Below are 27,387 nucleotides of genomic sequence, written 5' to 3' on the forward strand. Positions count from 1 at the left end.
CGAAAACACAATATAGCGTTATATTAGCTTAGCACAATAGCAAACCACACAACAGCATTGATTCCAGCCAAACATAGCGATAACGTATTCACCACCAAAATATATTAATTTTTTCACTAACCTTCTCAGAATTCTTCAGATGACAGTCCTGTAACATCATATTACACAATGCATATAGAGTTTGTTCGAAAATGTGCATATTTAGCGGCACAAATCGTGGTTATACAATGAGAAAAGTTGCCAAGCTGCCCAGAAAATGTCGGGCGCCATCTTGGAGAGGCACCTATTCTAATCAATAAATAATCATAAACTTGACTAAAAAATACAGGGTGGACAGCAAATGAAAGACAAATTAGTTCTTAATGCAATCGCTTTGTTACATTTTTAAAATTAACGTTATTGCGCAATACAGCGTGCGCTAAAGCAAGGCTACACTGAAATTAATGGCGGCTTATGCATTTAACATTTTTCAACAGAACAACGATTTATCAGCATAAATAGTTCTTACTTTTTGATGACCTCCCATCAGAATCTTGGGAAAGGTGTCCTTTGTCCAGAACAATCGTCTTTTGGTTGAAAGCTGTCCTCTTGTCCTGTCGAAATAGCCGCTAACGTTCGGCATGTGCCGGAAAGGTGTCCAACTCTTGAAAGCGCGTCACAAAGAAATGCCAGAAAATCGCAATAAACTGATATAAATTGCTATAAGTCGGTTTAAATTAACTACCTTATGATGTCTTTAACAACTATAACGAATAAAAACATGACCGGAGATATAGAACTGGCAAAACAAAAGCTTGGCAGGAGCCCACTCTGATGTCCCTACTGCGCCAGGCGCACCGTTGAAAAGGACGGTACTTCCGCTCCAGGGTCTTATATAAGGTCCCAGATTGCGCAATCCACTCCATTCAAATTCTCACCACTTACTGACATCTAGAGGAAGGCGTATGCAGTGTTTGTAGCCCCACAGCGTACATAGGGACTTATAAACTGACCCCAGAACAGGGACCTCGATTTCAGAAATCTCACTCCCTGACAGGAAATGTGCTGCAGAATGAGTCCTGTTTCACTCAGAGACATAATTCAAACGGTTTTAGAAACTAGAGAGTGTTTTCTATCCAATAGTAATAATAATATGCATATTGTACGAGCAAGAATTGAGTACGAGGCAGTTTAATTTGGGAACACATTTTTCCAAAGTCGAAATAGCACCCCCCATAGGCTCAAGAGGTTTTAATAACCAAATGCAATGCCACAGCATGCTGAAGTGCAATGCCTTTGAAACCCCCAGAGAATAACATGTAGAACTGTGTTACTGCAGTGTGTAATGTAGAGACTGTCTAAAGCGTTGAATGTCAGTGTACCCCAGATGTGGATGTTGAGGGAAAGGAGGAGAGAGACTCGTACTCTCCATGTCAATCTCTCCATCATAGTGTGAGATAGGCCTATTGCAGCCTCCTCCCTACACTCCTCATCCAATAGTGGAATCAGAAACTCTCTTTAGCAGTAATCAATAGTCCATTCTAACATGTAGGTTTAACTCAGGGATAGATGTGACACCACAGGGAGACATAATCCCGTCGTTTTCGCTTAGACTCCACCCGATGTGTGCGTGCGTGCAAGAGAGAGAGAGAGAGACAGAGAGACAGAGCGACAGAGAGAGAGAAATGTTGTCACTGTATGAACTAAAAGAGGATAAAGCTGTATCCCTCCCCTGTGCCCTGTTAGACCTCATTACAGATGGAGGGGATCTTAACTCCTCTCTGAAGCTCAGATGGATCGATCCTCAGTGGGGTTCACACTCTGTCTCAGCACTGGCATATCCATATGGATGGGTTTGGATGAGCCCTTGGTGAATTAGCCTAGAATGATTTAGATCTCAAAGTGTCCCTTTGAATAGTATTGTCTATTTAACGTGTCATTAATGTTCAGAGTATTGATCTTGGAGAACATTTTATGTGTTTCATAAATTGGCCGGTGTTCAACATAAATGTCTATGCAACATTCTATATCTTTGCAGCTAGATAGAGGCTAATTTCAAGCGCTGAAATTGAAAGTACTGAAAGTACCAGTGACTACAACGTCTCCTGATCACTATACTGTAGTTAAGCAATAAGGTCAGAGGGCGTGTGGTATATTGGCCATATACCCCAAATGCCTGAGGTGCCTTATTGCTATTATAAACTGGTTACCAACATAAATAGAACAGTAAACAAGTATTTTTGCGTCATATTGTCTGATATACACACGGCTAAAATGATGTTTCAGCCAATCAGCATCCAGGATTCAAACTACCCGATTTATCATGCTTAGTAATACATTTGTAACAGTCTGACAGACAGTCTTTCTCATTTTTAACCCTTAGTGGTTAGTCTCTTAACCCGCTGTGTTCCCTGTCCTGGTTCCAGGCATAGCAGCATCCGACCCCATCATGAACATGCTGCTGAGAGCAGAGGAATGCTGGGTAGAGAGACTGAAGGACCCCTCTGTCCCACCTGCCCCTACAGACAAACGCTACGATGGAGGCGAACACGACCACACCATCCCCGTCAAGAACCTGTGAGTTTGATGATCAATTCATCAAATGATCAAATGACCTCACTTATCTATATTACGCATACAATATAGTATTATTATTTTTCTTCTACTTTTTACCCCTTTTTCATGGTATCCAATTGGTAGTTATAGTCTTGTCTCATTGCTGCAACTCCTGTACGGACTTGGGAGAGGCGCAGCCCCAGGGTCTCCCGGTCGCGGCCGTCTGCGACAGAGCCTGGACTCGAACCAGGATCTCTAGTGGCACAGCTAGCAACTGCAATGCAGTGCCTAATGCCATACATTATAGTTTAAGATGTTCCGGTATCAGTATTCAAAAGCAAATGATTTGCTTAGTAATAATTTTACCTCCCACACAACCCTGTAGGACCCCCCTGTCCATGCCCCTCTCTAAGAGGGACAGTCTGTTGGAGAAGTGTGCCATGTTCAGGGAGTTGGGAGGGGGGCTGAGCAGATATCCTTCACAGGACAACGGTCTAGATGGACCCACAGGACCCAGCAAACTGGAGCAGGCAAGTACACTCAACATCTGCACTACAACGAAGTGTACACTCAATATGTTCACTACTGCTATACACTTCAGATATCTACTGCAGAAAAGTGTACACTTACTGTACGGGAAACCAAGTCCATGTGTGGTTGCTATGGTAACCTGTGGGGTGTGGTGTTGCAGGTGAAGTTGATGCCTCCGGCGCCTAATGATGACCTGGCGTCTCTCAGTGAGCTCACAGACAGCAGCCTGCTCTACGAGATGCAGAAACGCTTTGGCAACGACCAGATATATGTAGGTAGAACACACACACACAAACACACACACACACACACACGGACACACACATGGATACACTTACATACAATTGGAGTGATCTATTGATCGTGAGATGCCAGCTTGCACACTGGGCAGTCTTTCCCCTGACTGTCCCCAGATCCAGAGTTGAGGAGGGAAACCAGCACCCTCCACCCCTCCACCTCTCCACTCCTCCACCCCTCTACCCGTCCACCTCTCCACCCCTCCACCCCTCCACTCCTCCACCCCTCTACCCCTCCACCTCTCCACCCCTCCACCTCTCCTCTCCTCCACCTCTCCACTCCTCCACCCCTCTACCCCACTACCCCTCCACCTCTCCACCCTTCCACCTCTCCACCCCTCCACCCCTCCACTCCTCCACCCCTCCACCCCTCCACCCCTCTACCCCTCCACCTCTCCACCCCTCCACCTTTACACCTCTCCACCTCTCCTCTCCTCCACCTCTCCTCTCCTCCACCTCTCTACCTCTCCACCTCTCCACTCCTCCACCCCTCCTCCTCCGCTCTTCCAATCTTCCACTCCTCCAGCCCTGCAGACCAGTGACTGGACCTGTGTTATTGCACGTGACTGGTATCTGTCTCTGTTGCCCGGCCAGGCACTGGTGGCTGCTAGTGGCGGTTATAGGGTTTGTACCCTCTTTGAGTCAGTCCCCCACCCCTCTCTGTCTTGTATTGTGGGCTAGTGGCTGATGTGTGAGTGGAGTGTGTGAGCTCTGGCCAGGGTCTGGTGTCTGGAAGGTGTCCCAGGAGACTCATTGTCTGCTGGCCAGGGACAAGACCCAGGGATGGGGGATGAATAGATCTACTAAGAGCCAGTCTAAATGTACTACACAGATATACGCACAGACACACACGGACACACAGACACTCACACAAAGGATAAATATCCCATATTGGAGAATCAATGCCGTTTTGGTTCGATGGACAAAATCCATGACTGCAATTATGAGAAAATATGAGAGACATACAGCCGTTTTCCTTTTGGTTTCTGGACATTCTAACCAGTGGTGGAAAAAGTACCCAGTTGTCATACTTAAGTAAAAGTAAAGATGCCTTCATAGAAAATGACTCAATGAAAAGTAAAAGTCACCCAGTAAAATACTACTTGAGTAAAAGTCTAAAGGTATTTGGTTTAATATATATGTAAGTATCAAAAGTAAATGTAATTGCTAAAATATACTTAAGTACCAAAAGTAAAAGTATATATCATTTTAAATTCCTTATATTAAGCAAACCAGATGGCACCATTTTCTTGTTTATCACATTTACAGATAGCCAGGGGCACACTCCAACACTCAGACATAATTTACAAACAAAGCATTTGTGTTTAGTGAATCCTCCAGATCAGAGACATTAGATGACCAGGGATATTCTCTCGACAAGTGCGTGAATTGGACCATTTTCCTGTCCTGCTAAGCATTCAAAATGTAACGAGTACTTTTAGGTGTCAGGGAAAATGTGTGGATTAAAACGTACGTTATTTTCTTTAGGAGTGTATTGAAGTAAAAGTAAAAGTTGTTCTAAATATAAATAGTTAAGTAAAGTACAGATACCCCCAAAAATGGCTTAAGTAGTACTTCAAAGTATTTTTACTTAAGTACTTTACACCACTGATTCTAACCACATTTCACTGTTGCCTTAGCTCCACATGGAGGATGGTGCTGTAGAATGACTGGAGCCAGATCAATGTGGAACACCCTGGCTATTTTCATAACTGTGTGTGAAAAGGCTCCGATAGCTTGGTTTTTACTGAGTCACAGATGGGGGAGAGACTGGCTTGTTGGACATGGAGAGGAGGGGGTAGATTGAAAGAGGACAGAAAAGAGGGGGGAGATTGAGAGAGGACAGAGAAGAGGGGGGAGATTGAGAGAGGACAGAGAAGAGAGGGGAGATTGAGAGAGGACAGAGAAGAGGGGGGAGATTGAGAGAGGACAGAGAAGAGAGGGGAGATTGAGAGAGGACAGAGAAGAGGGGGGAGATTGAGAGAGGACAGAGAAGGGGGGGGATTGAGAGAGGACAGAGAAGAGGGGGGAGATTGAGAGAGGACAGAGAAGGGGGGGGGTGAGAGGACAGAGAAGAGGGGGGAGATTGAGAGAGGACAGAGAAGAGGGGGGAGATTGAGAGAGGACAGAGAAGAGGGGGAGATTGAGAGAGGACAGAGAAGAGAGGGGAGATTGAGAGAGGACAGAGAAGAGAGGGAAGATTGAGAGAGGACAGAGAAGAGGGGGGAGATTGAGAGAGGACAGAGAAGAGGGGGGAGATTGAGAGAGGACAGAGAATAGGGGGGAGATTGAGAGAGGACAGAGAAGGGGGGGGGGATTGAGAGAGGACAGAGAAGAGGGGGGAGATTGAGAGAGGACAGAGAAGGGGGGGAGATTGAGAGAGGACAGAGAAGAGGGGGGAGATTGAGAGAGGACAGAGAAGAGGGGGGAGATTGAGAGAGGACAGAGAAGAGGGGGGAGATTGAGAGAGGACAGAGAAGGGGGGGGGGGATTGAGAGAGGACAGAGAAGAGGGGGGAGATTGAGAGAGAACAGAGAAGAGGGGGGAGATTGAGAGAGGACAGAGAAGAGGAGGAAGATTGAGAGAGGACACAGAAGATGGGGAGATTGAGAGAGGACAGAGAAGAGGGGGAGATTGAGAGAGGACAGAGAAGAGGAGGAAGATTGAGAGAGGACAGAGAAGAGGGGGAGATTGAGAGAGGACAGAGAAGAGGGGGGAGATTGAGAGAGGACAGAGAAGAGGAGGAAGATTGAGAGAGGACAGAGAAGGGGGGGTGAGAGGACAGAGAAGAGGGGGGAGATTGAGAGAGGACAGAGAAGGGGGGAGATTGAGAGAGGACAGAGAAGAGGGGGAGATTGAGAGAGGACAGACAAGAGGGGGGAGATTGAGAGAGAACAGAGAAGAGGGGGGAGATTGAGAGAGGACAGAGAAGAGGAGGAAGATTGAGAGAGGACAGAGAAGAGGGGGAGATTGAGAGAGGACAGAGAAGAGGGGAGAGATTGAGAGAGGACAGAGAAGAGGGGGGAGATTGAGAGAGGACAGAGAAGAGGAGGAAGATTGAGAGAGGACAGAGAAGAGGGGGGAGATTGAGAGAGGACAGAGAAGAGGGGGGAGATTGAGAGAGGACAGAGAAGAGGGGGAAGATTGAGAGAGGACAGAGAAGAGGGGGAAGCAATGAGATGAGGAGAAAGCAAAGGAACCAGAATGGCCAAAAGAAAAATTAGATATGACAGGGAAAAGTAAAGAGAAGGAGGGAGAGAGAAGGAGGGAGAGAAAAGCAGAGATGAAGAGCGTGAGGTGGAAGAGGGAGATAGAGATGGAACCAGGGAAGAGGAGGAGGAGAGGGCTGAAAAAGGCAGTGTAATGGTCCATATGCTCCCCAGCAGGGTGGTCAGAGACTGGGACTTTGATGACTGGGCTCCAGCCTGCTGCTGGGATGGAAGGATGGTACACAGCTGAGCCCAGGCACTGGAGAAGAGGACAAAAGGATGGGGGAGGGATGCATGACAGTTGGGAGAATGAGATGGTCAGTGCGAGGGATGTGGAATTGGGGTTTTGGTCTTGATACTACTATACGAGATTGAGAGAATGTAATTTGGTAACAGAGTTAAATTGTGCCAAGTTGGCATAACCACTGACTGTCCTTAACTTGCTCCGGGTTGAAGTTTCCCTTGGGCACTGATCTAGAATCGTCTATCCTTGTCCATCCTCACCTAAACCATTAGGAGTGAAAATGCCAAACGAACCTTTGATCAGCGTCTGGGGGGACTTTGTAGCTCATTAATCTTCAGGCCAGGCCTGAGGACAGGCAGGGCAGCATTTTAGCATCTTAGTGATACCATATCCTATCCAGCCCCAGCAGGGTCTCCTAGAGAACATAGGGTTAGCAGTTAGCATTCAGCCAGTTTAGGTTTGTTTTGTGGGAAGGAGGGCTAGCACCTAGCAGCTGTACAGGAGTAGCTGTAAGGGTTAGTGTTTACTGTATATCTCTGTCAGAGGAAGGGGGTTTGGCAGTAGTATCTAGATAGCCTAAGGGTCTACAGTAGGAAGAAAGAAGAACCATAGAAATGAAATAAGAATACCTGTCTACCTCCATGCAGTTTTGGCTTTCCATTTATGAAAGGGGCTTTGTGGTAAGTTTAGTATTTGGACCACACATAGGCTACAAACTCTGTCACAATACAGAAATTATACACAATTTAAAACACAAAATTAAATAAACAGCTAATATTATATAAATAATCAAACAAAACAAACACATGTATCAATTTAAAAATCCCGAGCCTTTCTCCTAAACTGACCCAGAGACAACAACACATCCAACTGAAACGTGACTAGGAGATTGTTTCACCTGACAGGGCCCTGGTAGGAAAAGGCAGATTTTCCCAACTCCGTGGATACACGTGGAGTCTCCATCATTAACCAACTCTGTGGATACACGTGGAGTCTCCGTCATTAACCAACTCTGTGGATACACGTGGAGTCTCCAGCATTAACCAACTCTGTGGATACACGTGGAGTCTCCAGCATTAACCAACTCTGTGGATACACGTGGAGTCTCCATCATTAACCAACTCTGTGGATACATGTGGAGTCTCCATCATTAACCAACTCTGTGGATACATGTGGAGTCTCCAGCATTAACCAACTCTGTGGATACACGTGGAGTCTCCAGCATTAACCAACTCTGTGGATACATGTGGAGTCTCCAGCATTAACCAACTCTGTGGATACACGTGGAGTCTCCAGCATTAACCAACTCTGTGGATACACGTGGAGTCTCCAGCATTAACCAACTCTGTGGATACATGTGGAGTCTCCAGCATTAACCAACTCTGTGGATACACGTGGAGTCTCCAGCATTAACCAACTCTGTGGATACATGTGGAGTCTCCAGCATTAACCAACTCTGTGGATACACGTGGAGTCTCCAGCATTAACCAACTCTGTGGATACACGTGGAGTCTCCAGCATTAACCAACTCTGTGGATACACGTGGAGTCTCCAGCATTAACCAACTCTGTGGATACACGTGGAGTCTCCAGCATTAACCAACTCTGTGGATACATGTGGAGTCTCCAGCATTAACCAACTCTGTGGATACATGTGTAGTCTCCAGCATTAACCAACTCTGTGGATACACGTGGAGTCTCCAGCATTAACCAACTCTGTGGATACACGTGGAGTCTCCAGCATTAACCAACCCTGTGATCTAGTGTTGTAATCCGAGTTTCTATATTTCAACAATGATGTTAAGTAAATTGGTAGTTTATTGAGTAAGGCTTTATAAACAAAAACAGAATAATGAAGTGACCAACATGGTTTTAGTGAGGTCCAACCAACTTTATGATAAAGGATGCAGTGGTGAAACTGTCAGATGTTATCAAACAAAGTGCGCTGGGATACGTTGTGTCCAAGGGCTTCAAAACACTGGTAGCTGCATTCATGTATTTAATATCACCATAATCTATAACAGGAATTCATGTAGACTGAATGATCTGTTTTCTACTATTTAATGAAAGGACCTATTCCTATAGAAGAAGCCCAACTTAATTCTTCATTTCTTGACTAACTCGTCAACATGCTTTTTAAAAGATTGCTTTTCGTCAATTCAGATGCCCAGATATTTATAGGCGGGGACACGATCAATGAGGGCACAATCTAACGTACTTATTGTAACGATCTTCGTTGGGAGAAAGAGAGGAGGACCAAAGCGCAGCGTGGTAAGTGTTCATGATGAATATTTAATGGAACAAAACTGAACACTGAAATACAAAACAATAAAGTGAACGAACTAAAACCGAAACAGTTCCGTGTGGAACACACAGACACGGAAGACAACCACCCACAAAACCCAGGTGAAAAAAGGCTACCTAAGTATAATTCTCAATCAGAGACAACTAACGACACCTGCCTCTGATTGAGAATCATACCAGGCCAAACGAAAAAACCAACATAGAAAAATGAACATAGATAACCCACCCAACTCACGCCCTGACCATACTAAAACAAAGAAATAACAAAAGAACTAAGGTCAGAACGTGACACTTATGCACAAATCATCAGTTACATGATTTGTAAAATAGCATGTACTTGGTTTTACCAGCAGGTTTCTTACCTGTATCACACTTTCCTGTTCTTGAGGGGGTCAGCAGAGGTTGCCAAGGCGCCCACGCTCCCAGGAGTGCATATTTGGGAATGAGCTTGTCCATTCAACTGCAATGAGCTTGTCCATTCAACTGATTTCTTATAATAGTGTTATTGAAGTGTTTATAGATGTGTTTATTGAAGTGTTTATAGACGTGTTTATTGTTGTGTTTATTGATGTATTTATTGTCATGTTTATTGATGTATTTATTGTCATGTTTATTGATGTATTTATTGATGTATTTATTGTCATGTTTATTGATGTATTTATTGTCATGTTTATTGATGTATTTATTGATGTATTTATTGTCATGTTTATTGATGTATTTATTGATGTATTTATTGTCATGTTTATTGATGTATTTATTGTCATGTTTATTGATGTATTTATTGTCATGTTTATTGATGTATTTATTGATGTATTTATTGTCATGTTTATTGATGTATTTATTGTCATGTTTATTGATGTATTTATTGATGTATTTATTGTCATGTTTATTGATGTATTTATTGTCATTTTTATTGATGTATTTATTGATGTATTTATTGTCATGTTTATTGATGTATTTATTGTCATGTTTATTGATGTATTTATTGTCATGTTTATTGATGTATTTATTGTCATATTTATTGATGTATTTATTGATGTATTTATTGTCATGTTTTTTGATGTATTTATTATCATGTTTATTGATGTATTTATTGTCATGTTTATTTTTGTGTTTATTTATGTATTTATTGACAAATTCATTGTTGTGATTACCCCTGGTCCTCTCTCTCTGACTGATGAGATATTATCATCAGTTAGCTCAATTGGCTAGCATAGCAGTAGTGCTGAGGGCCTGCAAGCCTCTCCAACTCTCAGTGTGTTTGGGGAAGGGATTTGGTTCTTAGTCCTAACATGACCTTCAGGCTCCATGAGGGATGGGGCTTTGTGCTACAACGTGATTACAGAGATTAGGCCTATTACATGGTCTAGGTGGACTTCTGTGTTAACCCCAGTGGCTGGTAATTTGACCAGACATGCCTCAGTTCAAGAGCACACAGTGATGCCCTAAACCAAACTCTGTGGACTGTATACACCGCCGTTGATGTTACAATATTTAATTGTGTATTTATTCATTCGTCCATGGAATAGAAGCTCTCTCTCACTTTACATTTCTACAGGTGAAGTAACATAAGGCCTGTTTTTTTCAGACCTACATCGGACACATTCTCCTCCTGGTCAATCCTAACAAAGACCTCCCCATCTACTCTACACTGGTGAGTATCTCACTACACACTACAGCAGGGGTGGGGGCCACAAAACATCTGTACTCACCATTTTCTTTGTACAAATATTTTTTAAATGCAACCTTTTTATAACTAAGCAAGTCAGTTAAGAACAAATTCTTATTTACAATGACGGCCTACCCCGGGCCAAACCCGGACGACACTGGGCCAATCGTGCGCCGCCCTATGGGACCCCCAATCACAGCTGGATGTGATACAGCCTGGATTTGAACCAGGGACTGTAGTGAAGCCTCTTGCACTAAGATGCATTGCCCTAGACCGCAGCACCACTGAAATGTCAGAATAATATTACAGAGAACAATTTATTTCAGCTTTTATTTCTTTCATCACATTCCCAGTGGGTCAGAAGTTTACATACACTCAATTAGTATTTGGTAGCATTGCTTTTAAATTGTTTCACTTCGGTCAAACATTTTGGTTAGCCTTCCCCAAGCTTCCCACAATAAGATGGGTGAATTTTGGCCCAATCCACCTGACAGAACTGGTGTAACTGAGTAGGGTTGTAGGCCTCCTTGCTCGCACACGCTTTTTCAGTTCTGCCCACAAATGTTCTATAGGATTGAGGTCAGGGCTTTGTGATGGCCACTCCAGTACCTTGACTTTGTTGTCCTTAAGCCATTTTGCCACAACTTTGGAAGTATGCTTGGGGTCATTGTTCATTTGGAAGACCCATTTGCGACCAAGCTTTAACTTCCTGACTGATGTCTTGAGATGTTGCTTCAATATATCCACATAATTTTCCTACCTCATGATGCCATCTATTTTGTGAAGTGCACCAGTCCCTCCTGCAGCAAAGCACCCCCACAACATGATGCTGCCACACCCATGCTTCACGGTTGGGATGGTGTTCTTCAGGCTTGCAAACCTCCACCTTTTTCCTCCAAACATAACGAAGGTCTTTTTGCACCAAAGTATGTTCATCTCTAGGAGACAGAACACATTTCCTTCCTGAGCGGTATGATGGCTGCGTGGTCCCATGGTGTTTATACTTGCGTACTATTGTTTGTACAGATGAACGTGGTACCTTCAGGCGTTTGGAAATTGCTCCCAAGGATGAACCAGACTTGTGGAGGTCTACAATTTTTTTTCTGAGGTCTTGGCTGATTTATTTAGATTTTCCCATGATGTCAAGCAAAGAGGCACTGAGTTTGAAGGTAGGCCTTGAAATACATCCACAGATACACCTCCAATTGACTCAAATGATGTCAATTAGCCTATCAGAAGCTTCTAAAGCCATGACATAATTTTCTGGAATTTTCCGAGCTGTTTAAAGGCACAGTCAACTTAGTGTATGTAAACTTCTGACCCACTGGAATTGTGATATAGTTAATTATAAGTGAAATAATCTGTCTGTAAGCAATTGTTGGAAAAATGACTTGTGTCATGCACAAAGTAGATGTCCTAACCAACTTGCCAAAACTATAGTTTGTTAACAAGAACTTTTAATGACTCCAACCTAAGTTTATGTAAACTTCTGACTTCAACTGTATCTTGTCAGTCATGGAGAGTGTGTGACTGAATGTATTGTACACTATAAGTGTGTGTGTGTTGAGTTCCCTGTTGGGTGTGTCATTAGTCGAGTATGAATGGGTGAAATTTGGCCTTGATGTGGACCATTAATAATGCACTCTTCCTGTTTGTGATACACAGTGGAGGTCTGACTGCATTATACACCAGCCAGCCCCCCCCCCCCCCCACACACACACACACCCACTCTCTCTCTCACTCCCTCACTCTCACTCTCTGACCCTCTCTCACTCTCTCACTCCCTCACTCACTCACTCACTCTGTATATCTGCTGAGCCGTAGCCTAGACATGGTGTTTATGGTATCTTACTGTATCAGACAGGCATTTACATAACGCTGAGAGAAACCTGTTTCTTTCAGTCTTTACATGAAGTACACATGAAATCTCTCTTAGACAGGCTCTTAGCTATGTCTGACACAGGGTTTCCACATGGTAGTCTATGTCTGACACAGGGTTTCCACGTGGTAGTCTATGTCTGACACAGGGTTTCCACGTGGTAGTCTATGTCTGATAAAGGGTTTCCATGTGGTCGTCTATGTCTGACACAGGGTTTCCACGTGGTAGTCTATGTCTGATAAAGGGTTTCCACGTGGTAGTCTATGTCTGACACAGGGTTTCCACGTGGTAGTCTGTGTCTGACAAAGGGTTTCCACGTGGTAGTCTATGTCTGATAAAGGGTTTCCACGTGGTCGTCTATGTCTGATAAAGGGTTTCCGCGTGGTCGTCTATGTCTGACAGAGGGTTTCCACGTGGTAGTCTATGTCTGACACAGGGTTTCCACATGGTAGTCTATGTCTGACACAGGGTTTCCACGTGGTAGTCTGTGTCTGACAAAGGGTTTCCACATGGTAGTCTATGTCTGACACAGGGTTTCCACGTGGTAATCTATGTCTGACACAGGGTTTCCACCTGGTAGTCTATGTCTGACACAGGGTTTCCACGTGGTAGTCTATGTCTGATAAAGGGTTTCCACGTGGTAGTCTATGTCTGACACAGGGTTTCCACATGGTAGTCTATGTCTGACACAGGGTTTCCACGTGGTAGTCTGTGTCTGACAAAGGGTTTCCACGTGGTAGTCTATGTCTGACACAGGGTTTCCACGTGGTAGTCTATGTCTGACACAGGGTTTCCACGTGGTAGTCTATGTCTGACACAGGGTTTCCACGTGGTAGTTTATGTCTGACACAGGGTTTCCACGTGGTAGTCTATGTCTGACACAGGGTTTCCACGTGGTAGTCTATGTCTGACACAGGGTTTCCACGTGGTAGTCTATGTCTGACACAGGGTTTCCACGTGGTAGTCTATGTCTGACACAGGGTTTCACGTGGTAGTCTATGTCTGACACAGGGTTTCCACGTGGTAGTCTATGTCTGACACAGGGTTTCCACGTGGTCGTCTATGTCTGACACAGGGTTTCCACATGGTAGTCTATGTCTGACACAGGGTTTCCACGTGGTGGTCTATGTCTTATAAAGGGTTTCCACGTGGTCGTCTATGTCTGACACAGGGTTTCCACGTGGTAGTCTATGTCTGACATAGGGTTTCCACATGGTAGTCTATGTCTGACAAAGGGTTTCCACATGGTCGTCTATGTCTAACACAGGGTTTCCACGTGGTGTCTATGTCTGACACAGGGTTTCCACGTGGTAGTCTATGTCTGACACAGGGTTTCCACATGGTAGTCTATGTCTGACACAGGGTTTCCACATGGTGGTCTATGTCTTATAAAGGGTTTCTACGTGGTCGTCTATGTCTGACACAGGGTTTCCACGTGGTAGTCTATGTCTGACACAGGGTTTCCACATGGTAGTCTATGTCTGACAAAGGGTTTCCACATGGTCGTCTATGTCTAACACAGGGTTTCCACGTGGTGTCTATGTCTGACACAGGGTTTCCACGTGGCGGTCTATGTCTAACACAGGGTTTCCACGTGGTAGTCTATGTCTGACACAGGGTTTCCACGTGGTAGTCTATGTCTGACACAGGGTTTCCACATGGTAGTCTATGTCTGACAAAGGGTTTCCACATGGTAGTCTATGTCTAACACAGGGTTTCCACATGGTCGTCTATGTCTAACACAGGGTTTCCACGTGGTGTCTATGTCTGACACAGGGTTTCCACGTGGTGGTCTATGTCTTATAAAGGGTTTCCACGTGGTAGTCTATGTCTGACACAGGGTTTCCACGTGGTAGTCTATGTCTGACAAAGGGTTTCCACATGGTCGTCTATGTCTAACACAGGGTTTCCACGTGGTGTCTATGTCTGACACAGGGTTTCCACGTGGTAGTCTATGTCTGATAAAGGGTTTCCACGTGGTAGTCTATGTCTGATAAATGGTTTCCACATGGTAGTCTATGTCTGACAAAGGGTTTCCACGTGGTAGTCTCTGTCTGACACAGGGTTTCCACCGAGTAGTCTATTTCTGACAAAGGGTTTCCACGTGGTAGTCTGTGTCTGACAAAGGGTTTCCACGTGGTAGTCTATGTCTGACACAGGGTTTCCACGTGGTAGTCTATGTCTGATAAAGGGTTTCCACATGGTAGTCTATGTCTGACACAGGGTTTCCACGTGGTAGTCTATGTCTGACAAAGGGTTTCCACATGGTAGTCTATGTCTGACAAAGGGTTTCCACGTGGTAGTCTATGTCTGACACAGGGTTTCCACCTGTTAGTCTATGTCTGACACAGGGTTTCCACGTGGTAGTCTATGTCTGACACAGAGTTTCCACGTGGTAGTCTATGTCTGACAAAGGGTTTCCACGTTGTAGTCTATGTCTGACACAGGGTTTCCACGTGGTAGTCTATGTCTGACACAGGGTTTCCACGTGGTAGTCTATGTCTGACACAGAGTTTCCACATGGTAGTCTATGTCTGACACAGGGTTTCCACATGGTAGTCTATGTCTGATAAAGGGTTTCCACGTGGTAGTCTATGTCTGACAAAGGGTTTTCACGTGGTAGTCTATGTCTGACACAGGGTTTCCACGTGGTAGTCTATGTCTGATAAATGGTTTCCACATGGTAGTCTATGTCTGATAAAGGGTTTCCACGTGGTCGTCTATGTCTGATAAAGGGTTTCCGCGTGGTAGTTTATGTCTGATAAAGGGTTTCCACGTGGTAGTCTATGTCTGATAAAGGGTTTCCACGTGGTAGTCTATGTCTGATAAAGGGTTTCCACGTGGTAGTCTATGTCTGATAAAGGGTTTCCATGTGGTAGTCTATGTCTGACACAGGGTTTCCACGTGGTAGTCTATGTCTGACAAAGGGTTTCCACGTGGTAGTCTATGTCTGACACAGGGTTTCCACGTGGTAGTCTATGTCTGACACAGGGTTTCCACGTGGTAGTCTATGTCTGACACAGGGTTTTCCACGTGGTAGTCTATGTCTGACACAGGGTTTCCACGTGGTAGTCTATGTCTGACACAGGGTTTCCACGTGGTAGTCTATGTCTGACACAGGGTTTCCACCTGGTAGTCTATGTCTGACAAAGGGTTTCCACGTGGTAGTCTATGTCTGACAAAGGGTTTCCACGTGGTAGTCTGTGTCTGACAAAGGGTTTCCACGTGGTAGTCTATGTCTGATAAATGGTTTCCACATGGTCGTCTATGTCGAATAAATGGTTTCCACGTGGTAGTCTATGTCTGATATATGGTTTCCACATGGTCGTCTATGTCTGATAAATGGTTTCCACGTGGTCGTCTATGTCTGACAAAGGGTTTCCACGTGGTAGTCTATGTCTGACAAAGGGTTTCCACGTGGTAGTCTGTGTCTGACAAAGGGTTTCCACGTGGTAGTCTATGTCTGATAAATGGTTCCCACGTGGTAGTCTATGTCTGATAAATGGTTTCCACATGGTCGTCTATGTCTGATAAATGGTTTCCACGTGGTAGTCTATGTCTGACACAGGGTTTCCACATGGTAGTCTATGTCTGACACAGGGTTTCCACGTGGTAGTCTATGTCTGACACAGGGTTTCCACGTGGTAGTCTATGTCTGACACAGGGTTTTCCACGTGGTAGTCTATGTCTGACACAGGGTTTCGACGTGGTAGTCTATGTCTGACACAGGGTTTCCACATGGTCGTCTATGTCTGATAAATGGTTTCCACATGGTCGTCTATGTCTGATAAATGGTTTCCACGTGGTAGTCTATGTCTGACACAGGGTTTCCACATGGTAGTCTATGTCTGACACAGGGTTTCCACGTGGTAGTCTATGTCTGACACAGGGTTTCGACGTGGTAGTCTATGTCTGACACAGGGTTTCGACGTGGTAGTCTATGTCTGACACAGGGTTTCCACGTGGTAGTCTATGTCTGATAAAGGGTTTCCACGTGGTAGTCTATGTCTGACACAGGGTTTCCACGTGGTAGTCTGTGTCTGACAAAGGGTTTCCACGTGGTAGTCTATGTCTGATAAAGGGTTTCCACGTGGTCGTCTATGTCTGATAAAGGGTTTCCACGTGGTCGTCTATGTCTGATAAAGGGTTTCCGCGTGGTCGTCTATGTCTGACAGAGGGTTTCCACGTGGTAGTCTATGTCTGACACAGGGTTTCCACATGGTAGTCTATGTCTGACACAGGGTTTCCACGTGGTAGTCTGTGTCTGACAAAGGGTTTCCACATGGTAGTCTATGTCTGACACAGGGTTTCCACGTGGTAGTCTATGTCTGACACAGGGTTTCCACCTGGTAGTCTATGTCTGACACAGGGTTTCCACGTGGTAGTCTATGTCTGATAAAGGGTTTCCACGTGGTAGTCTATGTCTGACACAGGGTTTCCACATGGTAGTCTATGTCTGACACAGGGTTTCCACGTGGTAGTCTGTGTCTGACAAAGGGTTTCCACGTGGTAGTCTATGTCTGACACAGGGTTTCCACGTGGTAGTCTATGTCTGACACAGGGTTTCCACGTGGTAGTCTATGTCTGACACAGGGTTTCCACGTGGTAGTTTATGTCTGACACAGGGTTTCCACGTGGTAGTCTATGTCTGACACAGGGTTTCCACGTGGTAGTCTATGTCTGACACAGGGTTTCCACGTGGTAGTCTATGTCTGACACAGGGTTTCCACGTGGTAGTCTATGTCTGACACAGGGTTTCACGTGGTAGTCTATGTCTGACACAGGGTTTCCACGTGGTAGTCTATGTCTGACACAGGGTTTCCACGTGGTCGTCTATGTCTGACACAGGGTTTCCACATGGTAGTCTATGTCTGACACAGGGTTTCCACGTGGTGGTCTATGTCTTATAAAGGGTTTCCACGTGGTCGTCTATGTCTGACACAGGGTTTCCACGTGGTAGTCTATGTCTGACATAGGGTTTCCACATGGTAGTCTATGTCTGACAAAGGGTTTCCACATGGTCGTCTATGTCTAACACAGGGTTTCCACGTGGTGTCTATGTCTGACACAGGGTTTCCACGTGGTAGTCTATGTCTGACACAGGGTTTCCACATGGTAGTCTATGTCTGACACAGGGTTTCCACATGGTGGTCTATGTCTTATAAAGGGTTTCTACGTGGTCGTCTATGTCTGACACAGGGTTTCCACGTGGTAGTCTATGTCTGACACAGGGTTTCCACATGGTAGTCTATGTCTGACAAAGGGTTTCCACATGGTCGTCTATGTCTAACACAGGGTTTCCACGTGGTGTCTATGTCTGACACAGGGTTTCCACGTGGCGGTCTATGTCTAACACAGGGTTTCCACGTGGTAGTCTATGTCTGACACAGGGTTTCCACGTGGTAGTCTATGTCTGACACAGGGTTTCCACATGGTAGTCTATGTCTGACAAAGGGTTTCCACATGGTAGTCTATGTCTAACACAGGGTTTCCACATGGTCGTCTATGTCTAACACAGGGTTTCCACGTGGTGTCTATGTCTGACACAGGGTTTCCACGTGGTGGTCTATGTCTTATAAAGGGTTTCCACGTGGTAGTCTATGTCTGACACAGGGTTTCCACGTGGTAGTCTATGTCTGACAAAGGGTTTCCACATGGTCGTCTATGTCTAACACAGGGTTTCCACGTGGTGTCTATGTCTGACACAGGGTTTCCACGTGGTAGTCTATGTCTGATAAAGGGTTTCCACGTGGTAGTCTATGTCTGATAAATGGTTTCCACATGGTAGTCTATGTCTGACAAAGGGTTTCCACGTGGTAGTCTCTGTCTGACACAGGGTTTCCACCGAGTAGTCTATTTCTGACAAAGGGTTTCCACGTGGTAGTCTGTGTCTGACAAAGGGTTTCCACGTGGTAGTCTATGTCTGACACAGGGTTTCCACGTGGTAGTCTATGTCTGATAAAGGGTTTCCACATGGTAGTCTATGTCTGACACAGGGTTTCCACGTGGTAGTCTATGTCTGACAAAGGGTTTCCACATGGTAGTCTATGTCTGACAAAGGGTTTCCACGTGGTAGTCTATGTCTGACACAGGGTTTCCACCTGTTAGTCTATGTCTGACACAGGGTTTCCACGTGGTAGTCTATGTCTGACACAGAGTTTCCACGTGGTAGTCTATGTCTGACAAAGGGTTTCCACGTTGTAGTCTATGTCTGACACAGGGTTTCCACGTGGTAGTCTATGTCTGACACAGGGTTTCCACGTGGTAGTCTATGTCTGACACAGAGTTTCCACATGGTAGTCTATGTCTGACACAGGGTTTCCACATGGTAGTCTATGTCTGATAAAGGGTTTCCACGTGGTAGTCTATGTCTGACAAAGGGTTTTCACGTGGTAGTCTATGTCTGACACAGGGTTTCCACGTGGTAGTCTATGTCTGATAAATGGTTTCCACATGGTAGTCTATGTCTGATAAAGGGTTTCCACGTGGTCGTCTATGTCTGATAAAGGGTTTCCGCGTGGTAGTTTATGTCTGATAAAGGGTTTCCACGTGGTAGTCTATGTCTGATAAAGGGTTTCCACGTGGTAGTCTATGTCTGATAAAGGGTTTCCACGTGGTAGTCTATGTCTGATAAAGGGTTTCCATGTGGTAGTCTATGTCTGACACAGGGTTTCCACGTGGTAGTCTATGTCTGACAAAGGGTTTCCACGTGGTAGTCTATGTCTGACACAGGGTTTCCACGTGGTAGTCTATGTCTGACACAGGGTTTCCACGTGGTAGTCTATGTCTGACACAGGGTTTTCCACGTGGTAGTCTATGTCTGACACAGGGTTTCCACGTGGTAGTCTATGTCTGACACAGGGTTTCCACGTGGTAGTCTATGTCTGACACAGGGTTTCCACCTGGTAGTCTATGTCTGACAAAGGGTTTCCACGTGGTAGTCTATGTCTGACAAAGGGTTTCCACGTGGTAGTCTGTGTCTGACAAAGGGTTTCCACGTGGTAGTCTATGTCTGATAAATGGTTTCCACATGGTCGTCTATGTCGAATAAATGGTTTCCACGTGGTAGTCTATGTCTGATATATGGTTTCCACATGGTCGTCTATGTCTGATAAATGGTTTCCACGTGGTCGTCTATGTCTGACAAAGGGTTTCCACGTGGTAGTCTATGTCTGACAAAGGGTTTCCACGTGGTAGTCTGTGTCTGACAAAGGGTTTCCACGTGGTAGTCTATGTCTGATAAATGGTTCCCACGTGGTAGTCTATGTCTGATAAATGGTTTCCACATGGTCGTCTATGTCTGATAAATGGTTTCCACGTGGTAGTCTATGTCTGACACAGGGTTTCCACATGGTAGTCTATGTCTGACACAGGGTTTCCACGTGGTAGTCTATGTCTGACACAGGGTTTCCACGTGGTAGTCTATGTCTGACACAGGGTTTTCCACGTGGTAGTCTATGTCTGACACAGGGTTTCGACGTGGTAGTCTATGTCTGACACAGGGTTTCCACATGGTCGTCTATGTCTGATAAATGGTTTCCACATGGTCGTCTATGTCTGATAAATGGTTTCCACGTGGTAGTCTATGTCTGACACAGGGTTTCCACATGGTAGTCTATGTCTGACACAGGGTTTCCACGTGGTAGTCTATGTCTGACACAGGGTTTCGACGTGGTAGTCTATGTCTGACACAGGGTTTCGACGTGGTAGTCTATGTCTGACACAGGGTTTCCACGTGGTAGTCTATGTCTGATAAATGGTTTCCACGTGGTAGTCTATGTCTGACACAGGGTTTCCACGTGGTAGTCTATGTCTGATAAATGGTTTCCACATGGTCGTCTATGTCTGATAAATGGTTTCCACGTGGTAGTCTATGTCTGACACAGGGTTTCCACATGGTAGTCTATGTCTGACACAGGGTTTCCACGTGGTAGTCTATGTCTGACACAGGGTTTCGACGTGGTAGTCTATGTCTGACACAGGGTTTCCACGTGGTAGTCTATGTCTGATTAATGGTTTCCACATGGTCGTCTATGTCTGAGAAATGGTTTCCACGTGGTAGTCTATGTCTGACACAGGGTTTCCACATGGTCGTCTATGTCTGACACAGGGTTTCCACGTGGTAGTCTATGTCTGACACAGGGTTTCCACGTGGTAGTCTATGTCTGACACAGGGTTTCCACGTGGTATTCTGTGTCTGACAAAGGGTTTCCACGTGGTAGTCTATGTCTGACACAGGGTTTCCACGTGGTAGTCTATGTCTGATAAAGGGTTTCCACGTGGTCGTCTATGTCTGATAAAGGGTTTCCACGTGGTCGTCTATGTCTGACACAGGGTTTCCACGTGGTAGTCTATGTCTGACACAGGGTTTCCACGTGGTAGTCTATGTCTGACACAGGGTTTCCACGTGGTAGTCTATGTCTGACAAATGGTTTCCACGTGGTAGTCTATGTCTGATAAATGGTTTCCACATGGTCGTCTATGTCTGATAAATGGTTTCCACGTGGTAGTCTATGTCTGACACAGGGTTTCCACGTGGTAGTCTATGTCTGACACAGGGTTTCGACGTGGTAGTCTGTGTCTGACACAGGGTTTCCACCTGGTAGTCTATGTCTGATAAATGGTTTCCACATGGTCGTCTATGTCTGATAAATGGTTTCCACGTGGTAGTCTATGTCTGATAAATGGTTTCCACGTGGTAGTCTATGTCTGACACAGGGTTTCCACGTGGTAGTCTATGTCTGACACAGGGTTTCCACGTGGTAGTCTGTGTCTGATAAATGGTTTCCACGTGGTAGTCTATGTCTGATATATGGTTTCTTATGGTCGTCTATGTCTGATAAATGGTTTCCACGTGGTAGTCTATGTCTGATAAATGGTTTCCACGTGGTAGTCTGTGTCTGATAAATGGTTTCCACGTGGTAGTCTATGTCTGATAAATGGTTTCCACGTGGTAGTCTATGTCTGACACAGGGTTTCCACATGGTAGTCTATGTCTGACACAGGGTTTCCGTGTGGTAGTCTGTGTCTGACAAAGGTTTTCCACGTGGTAGTCTATGTCTGATAAAGGGTTTCCACGTGGTCGTCTATGTCTGACACAGGGTTTCCACATGGTAGTCTATGTCTGACACAGGGTTTCCACGTGGTATTCTGTGTCTGACAAAGGGTTTCCACGTGGTAGTCTATGTCTGACACAGGGTTTCCACGTGGTAGTCTATGTCTGATAAAGGGTTTCCACGTGGTAGTCTATGTCTGATAAAGGGTTTCCACGTGGTCGTCTATGTCTGACACAGGGTTTCCACGTGGTAGTCTATGTCTGACACAGGGTTTCCACGTGGTAGTCTATGTCTGACACAGGGTTTCCACGTGGTAGTCTGTGTCTGACAAAGGTTTCCACGTGGTAGTCTATGTCTGACACAGGGTTTCCACGTGGTAGTCTATGTCTGACACAGGGTTTTCCACGTGGTCGTCTATGTCTGACAGAGGGTTTCCACGTGGTCGTCTATGTCTGACACAGGGTTTCCACATGGTAGTCTATGTCTGACACAGGGTTTCCACGTGGTAGTCTATGTCTGACACAGGGTTTCGACGTGGTAGTCTATGTCTGACACAGGGTTTCCACGTGGTAGTCTATGTCTGATAAATGGTTTCCACGTGGTAGTCTATGTCTGACACAGGGTTTCCACGTGGTAGTCTATGTCTATAAATGGTTTCCACATGGTCGTCTATGTCTGATAAATGGTTTCCACGTGGTAGTCTATGTCTGACACAGGGTTTCCACATGGTAGTCTATGTCTGACACAGGGTTTCCACGTGGTAGTCTATGTCTGACACAGGGTTTCCACGTGGTAGTCTATGTCTGACACAGGGTTTCCACGTGGTAGTCTATGTCTGATAAATGGTTTCCACATGGTCGTCTATGTCTGAAAAGGTTTCCACGTGGTAGTCTATGTCTGACACAGGGTTTCCCATGGTAGTCTATGTCTGACACAAGGGTTTCCACGTGGTAGTCTATGTCTGACACAGGGTTTTCCCGTGGTAGTCTATGTCTGACACAGTTTTTTCCACGTGGTGTCTATGTCGACAGGGTTTCCACGTGGTCGTCTATGTCTGACACAGGGTTTCCACATGGTAGTCTATGTCTGACACAGGGTTTCCACGTGGTATTCTGTGTCTGACAAGGGTTTCCACGTGGTAGTCTATGTCTACAAGGTTTCCACGTGGTAGTCTATGTCTGTAAAGGGTTTCCACGTAGTCGTCTATGTCTGATAAAGGGTTTCCACGTGGTCGTCTATGTCTGACACAGGGTTCACGTGGTAGTCTATGTCTGACACAGGGTTTCCACGTGGTAGTCTATGTCTGACACAGGGTTTCCACGTGGTAGTCTATGTCTGATAAATGGTTTCCACGTGGTTCTATGTCTGATAAATGGTTTTTCACATGGTTCTATGTCTGATAAATGGTTTCCACGTGGTAGTCTATGTCTGACACAGGGTTTCCCACGTGGTAGTCTATGTCTGACACAGGTTTTCCACTTGTAGTCTATGTCTGACACAGGGTTTCCACGTGGTAGTCTTGTCTGACAAGGTTTCCCCGTGGTAGTCTATGTCTGATAAATGGTTTCCACATGGTCGTCTATGTCTGTAAATGGTTTCCACGTGTAGTCTATGTCTGTAAAGGTTTCACGTGGTAGTCTATGTCTGACACAGGGTTTCCACGTGGTAGTCATGTCTGACACAGGTTTTCCACGTGGTAGTCTGAGTCTGATAAAGGGTTTCCAAGTGGTAGTCTATGTCTGAAAATGGTTTCCACGTGGTAGTCTATGTCTGATAATGGTTTCTCATGGTCGTCTATGTCTGATAAGGTTTCCACGTGTAGTCTATGTCTGACATATGGTTTTCCACATGGTCGTCTATGTCTGATAATTTTTCCACGTGTTAGTCTATTGTCTGACAAAGGGTTTCCACGTGGTAGTCTATGTCTGAAACGGTTTCCACGTGGTAGTCTATGTCTGACACAGGGTTTCCACGTGGTAGTCTATGTCTGATAAATGGTTTCCACGTGGTAGTCTATGTCTGACACAGTTTTCCACGTTATGTCTATGTCTGATAAAGGTTTCCACGTGTAGTCTATGTCTGACACAGGGTTTCCACGTGGTAGTCTATGTCTGACACAGGGTTTCCACGTGGTAGTCTATGTCTGACACAGGGTTTTCCACGTGGTGTCTATGTCTGACAAGGGTTTCCACGTGGTGTCTATGTCTGACACAGTTTTTCCACATGGTAGTCTATGTCTGACACAGGGTTTCCACGTGGTATTCTGTTCTGACAAAGGGTTTCCATCCACGTGGTAGTCTATGTCTGACACAGGGTTTCCACGTGGTAGTCTATGTCTGATAAAGGGTTTCCACGTGGTCGTCTATGTCTGACAAAGGGTTTCCACGTGGTGTCTATGTCTGACACGGTTTCCACTGGTAGTCTATGTCTGACACAGGGTTTCCACGTGTGTAGTCTATGTCTGATAAAGGTTTCCACGTGTATGTCTATGTCTGATAAAGGTTTCCACATGGTCGTCTATGTCTGATAAAGGTTTCCACGTGGTATCTATGGTTTGACACAGGGTTTCCACGTGGTAGTCTATGTCTGACACAGGGTTTTCCCTGTAGTCTATGTCTGACACAGGGTTTCACGTGGTAGTCTTGTCTGACACAGGGTTTCCACTGGTAGTCTATGTCTGATCATGGTTTCCACATGGTCTCTATGTCTGATAAGGTTTCCACGTGGTAGTCTATGTCTGATAAATGGTTTCCACGTGTGTAGTCTATGTCTGACACAGGGTTTCCACGTGGTAGTCTATGTCTGACACAGGGTTTCCACGTGGTAGTCTGTGTCTGAAAAGGGTTTCCACGTGGTAGTTCTATGTCTGATAAATGGTTTCCCACGTGGTAGTCTATGTCTGTAATGGTTTCCACGTGGTAGTCTGTGTCTGATAAAGGTTTCCACGTGTGTTCTATGTCTGAAAAGGTTTCCACGTGGTAGTCTATGTCTGAAATGTTTCACGTGGTAGTCTATGTCTGACACAGGGTTTCCCATGGTAGTCTATGTCTGACACAGGGTTTCCACGTGTGTAGTCTGTGTCTGACAAAGGTTTTCCACGTGGTAGTCTATGTCTAGAGGGTTTCCACGTGGTCGTCTATGTCTGACACAGGGTTTCCACACTGGTATCTATGTCTGACACAGGGTTTCCACGTGGTATTCTGTGTCTGACAAGGGTTTCCACGTGGTATGTCTATGTCTGACACAGGGTTTCCACGTTGTAGTCTATGTCTGATAAAGGGTTTCCACGTGGTAGTCTATGTCGATAAGGTTTCCACGTGGTCGTCAGTGTCTGACACAGGGTTTTCCAGTGGTAGTCTATGTCTGACACAGGGTTTCCACGTGGTAGTCTATGTCTGACAGGGTTTCCACGTGGTAGTCTTGTCTGACAAAGGGTTTCCACGTGGTAGTCTATGTCTGACACAGGGTTTCCACTGGTAGTCTATGTCTGACACAGGGTTTTCCACGTGGTAGTCTATGTCTGACAAAGGGTTTCCACGTGGTAGTCATGTCTACCAGGTTTTCCACGTGGTAGTCTATGTCTGACACAGGGTTTCCACGTGGTAGTCTATGTCTGCACAGGGTTTCCACGTGGTAGTCTATGTCTGACACGGGTTTCCACGTGGTAGTCTATGTCTGACACAGGGTTTCCACGTGGTAGTCTATGTCTGACACAGGGTTTCCACGTGGTAGTCTATGTCTGACAACAGGGTTTTCCACGTGGTATTCTATGTCTGACACAGGGTTTCCACGTGGTAGTCTATGTCTGACACAGGTTTTCCACGTGGTAGTCTATGTCTGACACAGGGTTTCCACTGGTAGTCTTATGTCTGACAAAGGTTTCCACGTGGTAGTCTTTGTCTGAAAAGGGTTTCCACGTGGTAGTCTATGTCTGATAAATGGTTTTTCCACGTGGTAGTCTATGTCTGACAAGGGTTTCCACGTGGTAGTCTATGTCTGACACAGGGTTTCCAGTGGTAGTCTATGTCTGCACAGGTTTCCACTTGGTAGTCTATGTCTGCACAGGGTTTTCCACATGGTAGTCTATGTCTGACACAGGGTTTCCACGTGGTAGTCTATGTCTGATAAAGGGTTTCCACGTGGTCGTCTATGTCTGATAAAGGGTTTCCACGTGGTCGCTATTTCTGACCAGGGTTTCCACGGGTAGTCTATGTCTGACACAGGGTTTCCACATGTGTAGTCATGTCTGACACAGGGTTTCCACGTGGTAGTCTGTGTCCTGACAAAGGGTTTCCACGTGGTAGTCTATGTCTGACACAGGGTTTTCCACGTGGTAGTCTATGTCTGATAAAGGGTTTCCACGTGGTCGTCTATGTCTGATAAAGGGTTTTCCACGTGGTCATCATGTCTGAACACAAGGGTTTCCACGTGGTAGTCTATGTCTGACACAGGGTTTCCACATGGTAGTCTATGTCTGACACAGGGTTTCACGTGGTAGTCTTGTCTGACAAGGGTTCCACGTGGTAGTCTATGTCTGACACAGGTTTTCCACGTGTGAGTCTATGTCTGAAAAGGGTTTCCACGTGGTAGGTCTGTGTCTGACAAAGGGTTTCCACGTGGTAGTCTATGTCTGACACAGGTTTCCACGTGTGAGTCTATGTCTGATAAAGGGTTTCCACGTTGTAGTCTATGTCTGATAAATGGTTTCCACGTGGTAGTCTGTGTCTGATAAAGGGTTTCCACGTGGTCGTCTATGTCTGATAAATGGTTTCCACGTGGTAGTCTGTGTCTCATAAAGGGTTTCCACGTGGTAGTCTATGTCTGACACAGGCTAAGTGGTAGGCTATGTCTGACTCTGGCTACGTGGTAGGCGGGTTTGGAGAGATGCCCAACCGCCCTGTCAGTGCTATTGCACCCCATATCTGGTCAGAATTAGACATTCATCCATGTTTCTCAAACGTCAATTTTTGAAGTTGTTGCAAACGTCAAATTCCAAAGTGTTTAGTGTTAAGTTTAGGCATCAACTTCACATTTTTAAGGTTAGGGTTAAGCTTCGGCAAATCTCAGAAATCTTAAGGTTAGACATTATCTCTGAATGGTTAAGGTAAGGGTTAACGTTTGAGATATCAAAAATATCAAAAACATATTTCTATCATTGGATTTGAACTTTGGAATAAGAGCGAGACACTTACAGCCATCCGCTATCCCTGTCCCCACAATCCAACCGGGTGAGCCACATGTTACCGGAGGGAGTGGGGTCGTGGGGAGTATGTTGGGTGTTTGGGGACTGTGCGTTGGTGACTGTTTTTTTATTACGGTTCGGGTTTTGGGGGGGGGGGTTGTTGACTGGTGAATGTTTTTTATTACGGGTCGGGTTTTGGGGGGGGGGGTTGTTGACTGGTGAATGTTTTTTATTAGGGTTGGTTTTGGGGGGGGGGGGGTTGTTGTACTGTTGAATGTTTTTTATTACGGGTTGGGTTTTTGGGGGGGGGTTGGACTGGTGAATGTTTTTTAATGGTTGGGGTTTTGGGGGGGGGGTTGGACTGGTGAATGTTTTTTATTACGGGTTGGGTTTTGGGGGGGGTTGGACTGGTGAATGTTTTTTATTACGGGTTGGGTTTTGGGGGGGGGTTGGTGGATGGACTGGTGAATGTTTTTTTGGGGT

The 27,387-nt window shown here is 45.5% G+C and overlaps 1 protein-coding gene across 1 annotated transcript in view; it reads left to right on the forward strand.

Moving 5' to 3' along the window:
- Positions 1–27,387, forward strand: part of LOC120058102 (unconventional myosin-XVI-like) — a 121,651-nt gene that overhangs the window by 75,954 nt on the left and 18,310 nt on the right. The window contains exons 8-10 of the mRNA XM_039006577.1: positions 2,406–2,556; positions 2,921–3,065; positions 3,227–3,337. Of these exons, the coding sequence (XP_038862505.1) occupies positions 2,406–2,556; positions 2,921–3,065; positions 3,227–3,337 (407 nt within the window). The remainder of the gene's footprint in view (positions 1–2,405; positions 2,557–2,920; positions 3,066–3,226; positions 3,338–27,387) is intronic.

The sequence above is a fragment of the Salvelinus namaycush genome, chromosome 13 (assembly GCF_016432855.1).
Source record: "Salvelinus namaycush isolate Seneca chromosome 13, SaNama_1.0, whole genome shotgun sequence".
Lineage (NCBI taxonomy): Eukaryota > Metazoa > Chordata > Actinopteri > Salmoniformes > Salmonidae > Salvelinus > Salvelinus namaycush.